The sequence below is a fragment of the Pavona decussata genome, unplaced genomic scaffold, assembly GCF_977016875.1.
Source record: "Pavona decussata unplaced genomic scaffold, jaPavDecu1.1 SCAFFOLD_175, whole genome shotgun sequence".
Classification (NCBI taxonomy): domain Eukaryota; kingdom Metazoa; phylum Cnidaria; class Anthozoa; order Scleractinia; family Agariciidae; genus Pavona; species Pavona decussata.
The window spans coordinates 1,345,809-1,361,522 of NW_028145586.1; the positions used below are offsets into that span (position 1 = coordinate 1,345,809).

The 15,714-nt window shown below is 39.3% G+C and overlaps 2 protein-coding genes across 2 annotated transcripts in view; both read right to left on the bottom strand.

Moving 5' to 3' along the window:
* LOC146463554 (uncharacterized) overlaps positions 1–1,643 on the bottom strand; it is a 66,587-nt gene extending 64,944 nt beyond the window's left edge. Inside the window, exon 1 of the mRNA XM_085084295.1 lies at positions 1,491–1,643. Within this exon, the coding sequence (XP_084940421.1) occupies positions 1,491–1,516 (26 nt within the window). The 5' untranslated portion in view covers positions 1,517–1,643. The remainder of the gene's footprint in view (positions 1–1,490) is intronic.
* Positions 1,644–4,978: 3,335 nt separating this feature from the next.
* LOC146463557 (uncharacterized) lies at positions 4,979–14,375 on the bottom strand. The gene is made up of 10 exons (XM_085084320.1): positions 13,568–14,375; positions 11,492–11,563; positions 10,288–10,359; positions 10,086–10,157; positions 9,560–9,631; positions 8,243–8,314; positions 6,953–7,027; positions 6,268–6,339; positions 5,416–5,644; positions 4,979–5,031 (listed from the first exon to the last, which is right to left on the bottom strand). Exons 1-9 carry the CDS (start codon positions 13,765–13,767, stop codon positions 5,569–5,571), a joined length of 783 nt encoding a protein of 260 aa, XP_084940446.1. The 5' UTR covers positions 13,768–14,375; the 3' UTR covers positions 4,979–5,031; positions 5,416–5,568.
* Between the last annotated feature and the right edge of the window lie 1,339 nt (positions 14,376–15,714).

A 15,714-nucleotide genomic window follows, 5' to 3' on the forward strand; every position in this document is an offset into this window, starting at 1 on the left:
CATCAGACCAACCATTCAGTTCCAAAAATATTCAGCTATTTCCTATTCATTTCACAATTCAACCCATAGAGACGAACGAAAAGCTAAGAATGATCAGTTTCCCTTCGATTTTGGCGGAGATTTGTTTAGTACTAAAGCGGTAACGCACACGAAAGCTCTTCATGACCGAAAGATATCGCGCACTCTCGCTGAAAATCTGAAATACAAACCACTTTCGAGAGCGGCATGGAGCCTTCGGGCGAGTTATTTTTAATTCTACGTTATTCTAGTTTTTTTTGTGTAAATATACCTACCAGTCCAACTGAAGCTGAACTGACCACTAGTTTTTCTTTTGCTGTTACGGCACATCAACGAGAATATCATCACGCTTTTCCTGTGTTCCCAGAGCGTTTGGTGGCCTCTTAGAGGTATATTTCTGTCGATTCGCCCGAAAGCATTTCGCCCGCAGTTACGTCGATTCGCCCGAACATCTCTAACATTTCAGAGAAACTCGGCACCTCAACGTAAAGACCTCTTTTAGTTTGCTTCTTCGTTTTTTACTGATTGTGTCTCTGTTCGTTTTATCCATTGTAATTTCATTACGTGTTAGTTTTATAGCTTCTTTTTCCAATCAAAGTTTTCCATTTTGTTAACATCGGGCGAATCGACATGATTTCGGGCGATATACCGTCGGGCGAATCGACTTTTGGTGGAAACAACCGGATTCTTTTCCGTCTGTTCGGATGCTTCAGCTGTAAATTTAGCATTGCAGAAAGTTTTAGGAAACAGAATCTTGTTCCCGAATTAACGAGCTTTTCTCGTCTGTACGAAAGTGCTAGCTTACCTGAAATTATTTTGCATATTTAACAATATATATTCGCTCCTACGAAAACAAAAGGAATTACTTTCTAGTGAAACGAAAGCCTGACAGACATTTTGCGGCCAGAAGAACACTTTAGATTTTTCATGCAACTAAATCTGAAATTCTAAATCAGAAATTCTGCTGTTTAGGCCTTCTGAGCAGATATCCACCGAAATGAACCTTTTGGGGTCTTAGCGTGAATTGCCGATTCCCAAGTTCATAAAGGGACTGCGCCCTGATAAACATTGTTTAATTGCATCATATGAAAAACTGAATCCCATCGCCAGAAAGATCACATAACAATTAGTAACTTAATCAAGTTTGGCTAGGTTTGATTGCGTAGTAACCAGGCTGTGACCTGTTAAAGTTCGCCCAAACTCCATTCGTCTCTAATTCTGCGATGGCGTCCCCCAAATCCTGACAAAGTCTCTAATTTTTCCGTTTTTTGGAAGCCTTCTACACGGTTGCAATCTGACGACAGAACATCAAACTTGGTAAACTAACTACTTTTAATGTGATCTTTCTCGTGATGGACTCCAATTTCTGATTAAATGAAAATTTAAAAACCAGTATCTATTTGAACTTCGGAACGGGCAATGGCTATTTATATTCAAACAAACTTTCCCTGTATCGCTTTCAGAGTCTTTACCTGATGAAATTTGACACAGCTGTCATCCGCAGTGGTTCAGCGTACCCTTTTGAAGTTAGAATGTACTTGTTCGGGCATTTCTAGCGAAGAAAAACTGGTGAGAGACCAAGTACACCTTCACATATATGCAACAACTTTCAAACAACTACGTTCTGCTCGCTAACATTGACGTCACAAACTCACACTCGTTTCCATCTCCCTGATTCAAAGCGCTCGGACATTTGTGGATCATTTTCGTTAAGCTCTCAGATATCTTTGGATTTTCGTCTTTTACTCGTTCGATCGTAAAAGCCCAGTGAAGATAACTTCCTTAAGCGTGTTTTAACACGCATTGCTCATAAAAGACATTGCTCATTATTTAGGCAAGAACCTTCCGAAAATTAGCCATATTTTAAATCAGTGTGTAAATGGTTTGAACCAAGGAGTCATGTCATATCATTTTATGCCGATCCGGGTACAGTATAGTCCAGAGAAGGACTTTATATGATTAATTGGATGATGATCATAATTTAAATAAAAAATGTGATGACACTTCAACCTTAAAAGGTCGTATGCTTAAACAAAACTTCAAATCGCTATCGCTATCGGCTACTTAATTGCTTTGATATCACAACACGCGTCTTCTAGAATTTATAGTAAGAAATTTTACATGGACGTTTCGTGTGTTTGAACGTATAGGGATGAACAATTTCGTCATAGGGGCGATTAGTAGGAAGTAACATTAGGTGTTTATTATTTGGTGGATTTCATAACTGACACTTTGATAACTGACACTTTGAGAAACACAGCGTCCCGGCCATCACCATCTCCCACCTTTACTGTCAATTAAAGGGGCAGTGTCACCTAGTTTGGTGTCACTTTGAATAACCAAAGAACATGTCTGAATCATACACTGTAAATCGAAAAGATCTGTTTTAGCCCCCAAAATGGGGCCGTTTCGGTGAGTAAAACACAGTACTATTTTTGGGGCTAATTTAGCCCATTTGGAATGGAGTTGTTTTAGCCCCAGTAAACAGGGCTGAAATAGCCCTGTATAAGGTAGCCGAAACGAAGACACACAGGGGCTATTTTGGAAAAATGGGGGGCTGTTTTGGTTTTTAAAGGGGTTGGAATGGTGCGCTTGGAGGGCCAAAATAGCCCTTCTGGAGCCGTTTCATGCCCTCAGAAAGGAGGAAAATTGGCCCATATTTTGTGGCCGATTTATCCCAATTTATACTCAAAACAAACGTTCTCTAAATGACTAACTTGGCACCAACATGTCTGAAACGAAACTCTTTACAAGAGCTGTATTGGTCCTTAATTATGTAAAATAGCCCTCTTACAAGGACTAAAATGGTTCTTGTCATGTCTAAAGATGCCGGCCCCATTTGAGCCATTTCGAACCTGTTCAAAAGAGAAACAATGGCCTCAATGGGTGACTGATTTAGCCCATAAAATACCCAAAACGAATGCACTTTCAGGGCTGAATCAAAACCAATGTAATCAATTACTACACTTCATATAGTAGATCTGCTTTAGATTCAAGAGAGTCTGAAACACTTACCCCAGAAAGGTTCTAACTTTGTTGTTGATTTACACTCATTATCCCGCCCTAATACATGAAATAACATTCTTTTAACTTACAGCCATGGGTGGAATCGTTAAAATAATGCATGGTTCAGTGTTGTTAACAGTATCCCTTCCAGTGCACCGAAACTAGTATTAATTATATTTGGCTGCGGATGGCTAGGATGGAAATGGATGGCAAAAATTGAAAAAATTGGCCAATTTTTTTCAAGTTCTTCTCATATACTTTAGAGAAGTCGCAAAAAACTAATTATAGTTAGTTATTCCTTGGAAAAACCCCTTAAGTTTTCTTCTCGGTTCTAAGAGCAATTTCATGTTAGCAAAAAGGTTTTTCCTCAAATGTTTGAACAAAATCGCCGTGACTGTGCTCCTTTAAAACACTTTGACCTTCCGCTATGCTTGTGAGATTTTAGTGGCAGTATAATTAAACATTACTAGTTCGATGGTCTGTGTTGAGTCATATCTAACAGAAGCAAGAGGATCTACACTGCTAGGAGCCATGAAGTCGTTTCGTTTTGGCCGCAATGGCTTCGTTGTCAATATTCTCCCCAAAGGACTCCTTGTTACTTTCCCAAGAGCGGTAATGAACTTGTCGTTCTTAAAAGCAAATAGGCAAGGATTAAGACAAGCGTTTACGACCAAGCAGACAGGGGGGAGCCACCATAGGATGATACGGTTCAGTCTCATATCTTCAAAAACACCACCGCCTTGTAAAATAAACCAGGCCAGCGTCATATTAGGTACAGCAAAGAACACGAAACTGCTGAGGACAATAGAACTGATTCGCTTTGCCAGTTTGGATTCTCGAAGCACGCCTAAGTTGCGAGCAGATCTTCGTACCACGATAAAAATGTGCAAATACAGCCCAACCACCATGAGGTATACGAAAACCAGAAACAGGAGAATCACCTCGTTGACAAACAACGTGGATATTTTGTTCGAGTTTCTGGTGATCAGGCACATCTGTCCTATTCGCTGGCTGCTTCTTGCGTCCAGCAGTTGCACTAAAGTCACTGACGAAGCGCCCGCGATCCAAAACAGTACCAGAGCTGCGAAAATAGCTCTGCGACCAAGCCTCATATCAGGCTTCATACAGAAAACTATGGCGAAATATCGTTCAGTTGTCGTAAGTAGCGACGTAAGGCCTCCAACGACCTCTGCAAGGATAAACAAACTTCTAAAACCAGGGCAGTAGATTTTCTTCCAGGCGTTAAACTCTTGATAATTTTGACTGTGCGCGAATGCCATGCCCAAAGCGTAAACCCCTATAAGAATGTCGCAGAAAGACATATGCGACACCAGTAAAAACGGGGAGCATTTTCTTAGGCTTTTGACTCTCAAAACCGTTCCAACAACTATCGTGTTTGACACAATAGCGATAGTGCCTAAAGCGAAAAGTAAAGGCCTCAATTTGTTGATAATTTCCCAACAGACGTTAAATCGCGTAGTAACGATTTTAGTTCTGTTTACCACAACAACACAATTCTGCCCGCTTGGGCAGCGAGTTCTGTTTCTTTCAACTTGAATGACTACTGGATTTCGGTGAATATCGGAGCATCCCTTTGTCTCGAGCTTAACCAATTGAAACTGTGTGTTGTTTGCTTTGCCAGGCCAACGGTTTTTTGGTTTGTCACGACGAGTGTTGCTTACTTTGCCAGCTGGACGAGCATTTTTAACTTTGCCAGGCCGGGTGTTGTTTGCATTGCCAGGACGAGCATTGTTTGTTTTTCCAGGAAAAGTGTTGTTTACTTGGACAGGCTGGGTGATGTTTGCATTGCCAGGAAGAGTACTGTTGTTTACTTTGCCAGGCCGAGTGTTGTTTGCATTGCCAGGTCGAGTATTGTTTATTTTGCCAGGAAGAGTGTTGTCTACTTTTCCAGGCGGATTGTTGTTCGTTTTGTTGAGGGAAAACACCATTGCTGTGTTCTTTGATGGAGAATTCAACCACAGTGTCACGTTATTGCCATCTAGTTTACTGAAAACAAAAATGACAGTACAATACTTTATATCAATCTTTCGAACAATTTCCCTGAACTGAGGTGTCCCTCAAGAGAAAGGTTGGGAGCGCGGGGAAAGGTTGTTGAGAAGCCAATGGAGAGTGTCTGGTCTGTGGGGTAGGGAGGATGGGTGCCACCCTATTGAAATCGTCCCTGTATGGGAAGTGCCACCCTCACCCCCCCCCCCCCCCCCCCATGGAAGGTGCTACCCAATAGGAAGAGTACTCCTATAGTGTCCCCAGAAGATGTCTCACCACAAGAGACTATAGTCTCTTGCTCATCATTAGAAGTGTTCCCGTATGGGAAGCCCTCGACTGGTGAGCAAATTAAGAAGGACTGCATCAAAAGATCAAATGACTTACATGTCTTGAAGAACACGAAGAACATTGAACACGTTATAAGACAGCGAGGCAATTCTGTTATGGCTCAAATCCCTGAAATGTAAGCATGACGGGAAACAGCTATAGTAGATGCAAATATTTCTTCATGAAAATAGTATTCAATAAGTTTTTAACTTACAACTTTTGAAGACCACGAAGCCCAGCGAATGCTTTGGTTTGTATAAGTGTAATGTTGTTATGCTGCAAGTTTCTATCACAGAAGATAGAAGGAAACAAGGCAAATGACATCAATTAGTCAATCCATCCGATGACAATAATATCTCAATCAGCTCTCCCGCCCTTAAAAATCCATGGTCATAGGATCTCGCATTCCACCAGATTTAAGCTGGACTCTTATCAGTCGATAATTGAAGAAAATGAAATCAACAGATAAATAAAGAAAAAATATTCAATCAGCCAGTCAGTCAGCCAGCTACGCCAGCTCGTCAGCCAGCCAGCTAGCTAGCCAAACATTTCAATCAATCTTTTAGTCAGTCAGCCAATCCTTTGGTCAGTCAGTAAGTTTGTTTATCAGGTCAACAAGCCAGTCAATTAGCCAGCGAGCCATTCATCCTGCAGTGAACTATTCAAATAAAACTCACCTATCTATAATATGCTTTATATCTAGTCAACCTACCGAACTGTATGAGGAAGCCTTATGCTAGTAAGCGTTATAATTTCTAGTAGGTTTCTTCGTCACTTTAAACATTTAATGCGATGCACTTTACTTGTAGCCTTTGTTTAATTTGTATTTCAGTGTGGTAAACAAACAAACAAATAAAAATAAATAAATAAATAAATAAAGCACCAGGAATAAATGGTCGTCTGACTTACAAAGTTTTTAACGTCGGAATACCATTAAACATGCCATCAGTCAGATTTTCCAGTCCATTATGACTCAAATCTCTGCAAGAAAAAGAAAAAACACGTAATTTAAATATAATAGATTTGCTATAAACAATTTGTTTGTCAAGATTCAAAGATCTAAGCTTTAGGGACACAACATACCACGTTTGTAACCAAATAAGATAATGCCTTTTCGTGACGTGGTAACGCTTAGATGTAACTGTTACTTATACCTTGATAACGTGATACTTATAACGTAGCTAAGCTTTATGTCTCTTTTGTAACTGAATCGGGCTATTGAAAACAGGAGTTTGGAGTATAAAATGGGAAAGTGCCATGGAGTGAAAAATGGAAAAATATTTCCACCTGTGGAAGAGGTGTAAGGGAGAAGGTGATCCGCCTGATCCACAATTGCATATAAGCCAAGGGGAACCCCAACTGTCGGTTTCCTGGGCATGATGTGGCTGGCACTATCACTAGGATAGTTGTCTAATCCTCTCCACCCGCCTTTACCACGAAGTATTTTATCAAGCTGAGTTACTTCAACAATTTGGAAGTTGATTTAATGAAAAGAGAAAAATTCAAGAAAGGACTTCAGTCTTGTCTTTCCTAACTCTGGAACAAAAAGCAATGAAACGTTTGAAACTTAGAAAAACAGATTGTGCATACTTACAGTTCAAGCAATGATCGAAGGCCTCTGAATGTCGTGTTGCCTGATAAAGCTTTTATTGAATTGTTGCTTATATTTCTGTAAAATATGTTGTAAAATAGCGAGTTAATCAAATTTAGTTTTGATTCTTGTTTTTAGACCTTCCTTACTCCTGTAGCTATCAAGGTTTCGTAACGCTGTGTAATACTCTGGTTAACTCCAAAACTATACTGTCTTAACATTTGTGCACGCAAACAAACTTGAACCATCACTATGAAAGCGTACAAACGTGCTAGAAGACAGTTGCCCTCCACTTCTCCTCCTTGGGTTTTGCCTTGTTACGTAATGATTAAAAAACGAGCAGGAGTGTTTTATTGGTTTTCGACCCGATGAAACACGTGCTGCGAGTTTTTTGAACAGCTTCAAAAACATTCCTGGAAGAGCGTGTGTCAATAGAGTTCATTACAATTATGCTTTTGTGAATGTTGGAAATTCGCATACGAGAAAAACACCGCATATTAATGAGGAGTGTTTTATCAGCTGATAAAACACCACATACTAATAAGGAGGAGGTTTATCGATATAAAGTCACTGCACGTGATGTATTATCGACCATCTGATAGGTGAACGGGCTTGTGAATCATTATTATTTTTGAAGAAGTTATTAAAGGATTGTCATGGCCTATTATACAACATATATGATAAGGCTGCTGTTGTTGGTGGGACCTGTGATTTCTCTTGAACGTCCTTGCTGGTACGTCAATTTGTTTGTCAATTCATTGGTTCTCTATTGATCAGTTTTTACCATACGTCCTCCTTTTAGTCAGTCCTTCCGTCCCTCAGCCAGTCAGGCAGCCATTCATGAAGTCAGGCAGTAAGTAACTAAGTAACTCAGTCAGCCTGTCAGATCAGTCGTTTGGTCGGTCGGTTGGTCGATCAGTCGGTCGATCAGTCAGTCAGTCAGTCAGTCAGTCAGTCAGTCAGTCAGTCAGTCAGTCAGGCAGCCAGCCATTCATGAAGTCAGTTGGTGAGTGGTTAGTAAGTGAGTCAATTAGTCAGTAAGTAACTAAGTAACTCAGTCAGCATGTCAGATCAGTCGGTTGGTCGGTCGGTCGGTCGGTCGGTCGGTCGGTCGGTCGGTCGGTCAGTCAGTCAGTCAGTAATTCAGTAGTTAATCTGTCACTCAGTCAATCAGTTTTTCAGTCTTTCAATCAGCCTATTAATCAGTCACTCAGTCAATCGGGCCGTCTGGACGTAGATCTGTCTATCCATCGGTCGGTCGGTCAGTATTTCCGTATCTTTCCTCAAACTTACAGATATTGAAGGTGCATGAGTCCAGAGAACCCCGCTTGTTCTATTTTGGCGATCAAATTGTTGTTCAAATACCTAATGATAAACAAATAAATTAATAAACAAATAAACGAGTAAATAAATAAATAAGAAATTCCTAGTTACGCGCAATACAGCTACTTTACTATATACAATTCATTTGCGTTTGCGCAACTCACTTTTCAACCTATACTAATCAATATTTTAGAAGTTAGACAGATACGATACTTTGAGAGGGGCATTGCTAGAGGAAAAAGGTGTCATTGAAACATGATAAGGGGGAAACACTGGGGTCGATTGTCTTTAGCAAAAAAACTGAATTTTATCGACACTTCAGTAAAATATATCATTTAATTGTAAGGTCCGCTGTCCTGCGTCTTTGCATCTTTACTTCTTTTTCCACGTATATTCCCTTTCCCACCAATTAATATAATCTTAATCATTTGAACTTCAGTCATGAACTGAAGCCATTTTGAGTTTTTACTCAGCCCCAGTTCTATGCTAGGGTGTTCAGTGGGCGTAGAACTGGGACTGAATGGATTCACAAAATGGCGGCGCTTGATCTTAGAGAGGCGGGGATCATATGCAGAAGAAGAAGAAGAAAAAGTTTTTTTTGCGTTCTCAAAGTTTCTTCGGTGCTGTTACATAATGGCATGTACGGTATTGGCTGTCTGATTGTTGCCAGAACCACGAAGTATTATTTACCTTGCTTGCTGTTGGGTCGTTCGAGTCAAGCATTGTGTTAGACTCAAACGATTTAGAGTGGTTTTCAAATTGAGTTTCGAAAGTAATTTCGCGTTTGGTTTGGTTTTACATTACTATGCACTGGAATTGGTAAAAAAAAAAAAAAAAAAAAAAAAAAAAAAACTCGCACCACTTTCCCAACCAGTGGGAATGCAGACCAAAACCAACCGCGTTTTGGCCGCACGCATTTTCCCGCATTTTCCTTGGCGTCAGTTACATGTATTTGCTTCGAATTCTAATTGGTTCACTGCCCTGTTGTCTGTTGCGATTGGCCAGAGTAATAACTTTGGTTTTGGTTTTACGACAATCAATTGGAAACCGCTCTAACTGTATGTGAACCTTTGCAAACCAGTTCAGTGACAGACAAGACAACTTAGTGAAATTGCAGTTTGAAAATACGTTTGAATTCCCCAGTTTTTAACGTAAGTGGATTGGGTCACTTGTCGAGTTGTTACGTACGTTTTAATCAAGGCTCGTGCAAAAAAATGTGCCGTACATTATACTGATAGGCCTAGGGATTTACAAATTTATTACAAAAATAACAAAAACACGACTTACAATATTTTTAGTGACGGCATACCAGCAAACACTCTTTTTGTTATCTTGTTTATCAAATTGAATGACAGATCTCTGAAGATAGGAAAAAAAGAGGAATATAAGTTTCAATTAGAATGAAAGGCATTCTTCTTCACTTGTATAAGCCACGCTATGTCCATTCGATCGGTCGGTCGTTCGTTGTTTTGTTCGTTCGCTCGTTCCTCCCTCCCTCCCTCCCTTCCTTCCTTCCTTCCTTCCTTCCTTCCTTCCTTCCTTCCTTCCTTCCTTCCTTCCTTCCTTCCTTCCTTCCTCCCTCCCTCCCTCCCTCCCTCCCTCCCTCCATCCATCCATCCATCCATCCATCCATCCATCCATCCACCCAACCACCCACCCACTCACCCACCCACTAACTCACTCACTCACTCACTCACTCACTCACTCACTCCCTCGTTCGTTCGTTCGTTCGTTCGTTCGTCCGTCCGTCCGTCCATTCAGAAGAAGAAGAAGAAGGAGAAGAAAAAGGAGAACAAGAAAGATGGCAATTTACAAGTGTTGTAGCTGCTTTAGTCCAGAAAAACTTGCTTGTTGTATACTGGTGATGAAATTGCTGTTCACGTACCTAACAGAAGAAAACCAAAATATAAAACAAATTAACGTCGAGATTATTCACATGTGGTTCATACTTATGTGTCTGGTTGAAAATGAAAATGCTGCTTTAGAAATGGCAACAATGAATCAGGCTAACTCACAATATGTTTAGTGACTGCACACCACTAAACACTCTCTTTGGTAGTTTGGTGATCAGATTGTACGACAGATCTCTGTTGAGAAAATTAAAACAACAAATTTCAAAACGGATAATGAGGTGATGCTCCCTTAGTCAAGTTCTTGAGTTACGCAAAAGAAGAAGAGAACGGGAAGTCAATGTTGAATCGGTCAATATAACAGATTTGACAACAGAAAACATAATAGAAACCTTGGCATATCTCTGCATCACCCATGGCCTTTTGGTTTGGGTCAGTGATTAATGCGTCTACTAACAGAACACTAAACTAATGACATATAGTGGTACTCTACACGAGGATGAAAGACACAAGACTTTTTTCAAACATGGCCGCCATTCTGCCTGGCCATGTCATCATTGTCATCATCATCATCGTCATCATCATTGTTATGCAGTTCACTGATTGGCTCTGTTTCCAAAGAAATCAATAGCTAAATATCATTTGGAAAAGCATGCAAAATGATAGTTAAATGTGCTTTTTGGTATGCTAATTATAAGGATCGTGCAATTAGGAGACTTGTACTGAGAAAAAGAGTATTCTGTCCACTTTACAATTTATGGTAAAAACAAGTTTCTTGGGAAGGTTTTCGAAACACGCGAAAAAACATTACAAAGCATTAGTTTATATGGAAAAAAAATTCAAAAGAGATTTTCTTGAAGCCAGAATGCGACCTTAAAACTCCGTGCACATTGTGAATCATTGTTACCTTATCTGAACCTCAGTTTACCGAGCTAGCTCCTATTTTCATAGTTCTCCAATTCGAGGAACATCAAAACGCTAATGCAGAGAGCCTTCACAACATGACCGTTTTAGTCTTTACCAGCGTCATTATTGGTATTGCATGTATGCATATTGCAATTTATTAGGTTAGAAAGATTACAAAGTAGGATTTAAAACTTCTTATAATATCTGTACGCTTCACCGTTCTTGTAAATTAAATCTGAAAGTGTACTTTTTTGAGGAAGAATTTAAAATGTTTTCTGTTGTATATTGGAACTAATTATTATCAATTTTTTTAAAGTTAGTTCTGTGAATGTCACCAACAGCATTGCCCAGTATCAAAACACAATCTTTGTCGATATTCGTTGTGGAATTGGTCGGAGGAAAGGACTTACTCGTTAAATAAATTGTATGTTTAAGAGTTAAACTTATATTTGCTTTTACTTACAAAGAAACGATGCCATTGAACTTCTTTATCGTTTTGATATTCAGCTTAGAAATTCCATTACCTGATAACACTCTGAAAAGATAAAGATGTAAATTTCTAAACAGAAACCTCAAAATTATATCTCCTTTTATTCTCGCGCGATCGGGAGCAGATATTTCGGACGGGATCGGAATGGACGAAATCGGTGCGAGTGATCACGAACGAAGGTAAAATTTCGGGATCTTTGAGAATGATCCGCAACAAGCAAACACAAATAAAACGGGGACAAAAGGGATACATGTTCGTTCATGATTCCCATTAAACCGAAAACCTTCCAAAGAAGATGTAATTCTTCTTATTCTCAGTAAACAGCTGCATTCCGTTCGTTCTGCTACAATATAAGGAGCAGAATACCCTGCGAGCAGAGGCCCTTCGATGAACGAAATACTACTCTGTTCATTCCATTTCCGAAAATAGAATCGAATAATATAGGTCCTAAAAGATCATGAATACTGTCTAATTTCGGAATGCAGTCAACTCTCGCCTTGTGGACACCTCGCTATTACGGACACCCCAACAATACGGACAGCAGCTAAGTCCCCGGCAAAAATAAATTACAGACGTTTGACCGAAAGAAATTCTCGCTATTACGGACTCTCGCTATTGAGTACCTCGCGGTATGGATTGTCTGATGTCTCATGTAGCACGAGAACGTGCCTTTTTTTCTTTTTCTTCACAAGAACGTGTTATGCAACGGAATATTGGCGAAAATTTCTGTAGGGAACGTCGTAGATTTTTTCAACGCTTTCTTTGCCCTTGAATCTTGTCGAAGTGAATGTCAAATACCTTGATCAGGGAAATCATATATTTGAACTGCGGGTGAGACTGTTTTATTAGAAGATACACCATCTTACTTATGTGCGCAGTTTAAGCAGTACGAAAACGAAAACCTGAAAAAGTCCACCGTTGGATTGTTCTACCAACTGGCAGAGCTATCAAGACTAAGAGCTGGTCATTTTGTGACTTCGAATTATGCCCGCGAAGGATAAATAAAATGAATCTGAAATGTATGAAATTCATATATTTGAACTACGGATGAAAGTTAGTTATGTACGCATTTTAAGCAGTTGCATAAAGAAAGGCTGGGAAAAATTCAGACTTGAAAGAACTGTAACTGTTGCAGAGTCGACCATATTGCCTTTGTGATTCGCTCATTAAACTACGTTCATCCAGCTCCATCCTGGTCTCGAGTGATGATTATTAAAAGAACGGGATTCGCACCTCTGATGCAAGCGTTAAGGAAATGTGATTCAGTGCCCACATCATTAATTGTGAAAATTTGGAGAAGTGGATTTAAGTACAACTAATTTGCTAAGATTCTGTATTAAATTTTGATTGCAAATGTATGGAAGCAGATATTGCTAGGACAAAACTCGAAATGTTCAAGAAATATCTTATTTTTTTATAATTGAGACGTTTTTTTTTTACACCTCACAAACTCATTTATGATCTGCTTTCTACTCCTCATAAACAAGTTTATGTGACAAATACTACTAGGCTGTTTTTAACTATTTTTAGTTAGAGCTTACCATACAACGAATACCTTATTTAGTTACCCAAAAGTATGGACTACTTGAAAATATAAATTAAAATCAAAGGAAAAATAAGATTGACAGCAAAATGACTTCAGTCCCGACAATTATAGAGCTTAGTAACATGAAATTTGATACTGTTACTCGCATTTTCAGGGAAAAAAACTGATTGTAAGCTTGGTAGGACCATGGCAGCGCGATTTTAACTGAAGCTGTTGAAAACGTAATTCTTCACAATGTTGGGGCAACTGATACAAACTATGAGTCAAACTGGAAGAAATTTCAAAAGTGTCATCGAAAAAAACAAAACATCGAAAATGACGCTCAGATAATCGGAAACAGAAGTCGAATGTCGTTGAAGTTTTAGGTTGAGGATGACAAATTTTAGTTTATGCGTCGAAACGTTTGAAATTGAACTAAAACGAGAGAACATCATCTTTGCTGTCTTGAACACAAATCATTTCAAACTGCATGCACTTCCAATTACAATTTCAACATGACTTACAATGAGCAGGCGTTCTGTGGGACTTCAATCTCTTCAAGGCTGCTGACCTTGCATGATACCTCAGTTCGATTTTGAAGTCCAACCAAGGGACACAAGGAACATTGGCAATTCTTGCTGCAGTTGGGAAAACGTCCGTAAATGTTAAAGGCGTGAAAAAGCGAAAGAAGAAGTATGAATTTCGGTCTCGCAAACGACAACATTATGGGAACTGCGAGATTCGAAGTTTAGCGTTTCACTGCAAAGAAAAAATACATTTCTTTGTCAACTATGCATTTGCTTTGTTTACATAGCAGTGAAAATTTTTCCATTTTGATATTAACGATTATTCCGAAAGAACTTGATTAAAATCCTTTGTCTTTTTTTCGTTGTTCAACTGCATCATCCTGTCATTTGATGTCACCCATTGTTGGTACAATTGAGACATAAAATTGTTGGAAATGACAAAAGGAAATTGCCTTTAATTGAAACAAGGTTTTAACGCACGGAAACTAGTCGGAAATATAAAACGAAAAAAGACAAATTTGTTTGTATCTTTCTTATATTGGTGTTGCTAAAAATTTCAACGTTGTCTCTTCAATTAAATTTTACTTTGAGTACACCGCATCCGCTGTTAAGAAGCGTTTACATAGTACTAACATTAAAGATTGGCGTTTGACCTTGGCCAATTCTGTACACTATAGGACATAATTTCTATAGCAACAAAGAAACGACTGTCAAATGAAAATGTTAAAAAGTAATCAAAATAATTTATAGGAGATCGCTGAATCATTTCATTAAGTCCACGGCTGTACATGCTCTATCTAATTGCTTCCCTGTGTATTTCAGTGCAAATAAGAAAGATTCTTTGTTGACAAACGAACGTAATTCAAGAATTAAGTTCGTGAAAAGCACGTCTGAAGTACAGCGCCTGAATGAAACTTGTGAATTACGGCCATTCGACGCAACAGAGACAACAATTGAGTCCGACAAGTAAGCTCTGCCGTGCCACACGACCCTTGCTTCTGTCGCGACGAACTAAATTCATAAAGACAAATCACCTTGCCGGTTCGTCAAAATACGACAACACTCGTAAAAATACACAGCGATAGTACACACCAAAACATCAGATTAAGAGAGTCATTATCCAACTTAAGCTTTTCGAACAAGTCGCAAAGAATACTAAAAGAAAAAATTGAAACAAGATGAGCGCCCGCGCGCATCGGAAAACCAGTTTTTGCTGTACAAACCGGTTCTTACAACCGTTTTTTTGCAACCAAACCGGTTCTTACAGTACAAAGAACTCTATAAATGTACAAATATCGCATCATATTTGTACTCGTTATTCGAACAGAGTTGAATGATAAATAAATGTGCTTTGGCGGGATCAGGAACCGACGAGACGATGTGAGGAGAATTTTTTATTTCTACAGTCGAACCTATTTGGCACGCCAGAAGCACGCCAGAACTGTGCCTAATACCACAGGATAGCTACCTTTATTTGAGTGTTAGATAACGCGTTTAAATGAATTAAAAGGGGTTATCGAGCAAACCAGTTTCTAGGAAGGGACGAAACCTGTTTTTCAGATCAATTAGACCATCATCAATAAGTATCACCTGTACCTATGGGGACAGGGCATTTTCACCGGCTGCACCGAAATTATGGAACAACCTACCCGCAAGTTTAAGGACAGCAAGTTCTTTGAGCTCATTTCTTAGGTTTCTTAGGCAATGAAAACTATGATAAGGTGTTTCCTCGAAAGACCATTTCTGAATTGGCTTCAGCCTCGTTTTTAAAGTGAGTCCCGATACACATCTTGTCAGTGAAGCTGGCACATGCAGATGAAATAATGCATGGAAATTGGTGTACCTTGCCTCGCTTTGAAAAAGAGGCTTAATAATTAAGGGAAAACACGAATGACCAAGTGAGGCAACACCTTGATATTTTCGCACATTACTACAGTGTTGCGTTAATGAAACGTATCATAACAACCATTACATACGTAAATGCCTTGCTGTGCGTAAAACCTTGTTATGGTTCATTAATTCCCCATTATGCCAGAGAACTTAATTTTTTCACTGGACCTTACCTACCGGCGCAAGATTTCCACCCTGAACTTAATTTGCTGGCCTTTGCCCGGTCAAAAAAGCAACGAGTGGCATGAGACCCT

What these genes read in the sequence shown, in the direction of transcription:
- LOC146463557 (XM_085084320.1), bottom strand. Translation starts at nt 13,767, where the DNA reads ATGTTGTCGTTTGCGAGACCGAAATTCATACTTCTTCTTTCGCTTTTT. An exon ending in CTAAAGCAGCTACAACACTT is followed by an intron (nt 9,632 to 10,085) that starts GTAAATTGCCAT and finishes TCCTATCTTCAG; the next exon opens with AGATCTGTCATTCAATTTGA. An exon ending in CTTCGATCATTGCTTGAACT is followed by an intron (nt 6,340 to 6,952) that starts GTAAGTATGCAC and finishes TTTTTCTTGCAG; the next exon opens with AGATTTGAGTCATAATGGAC.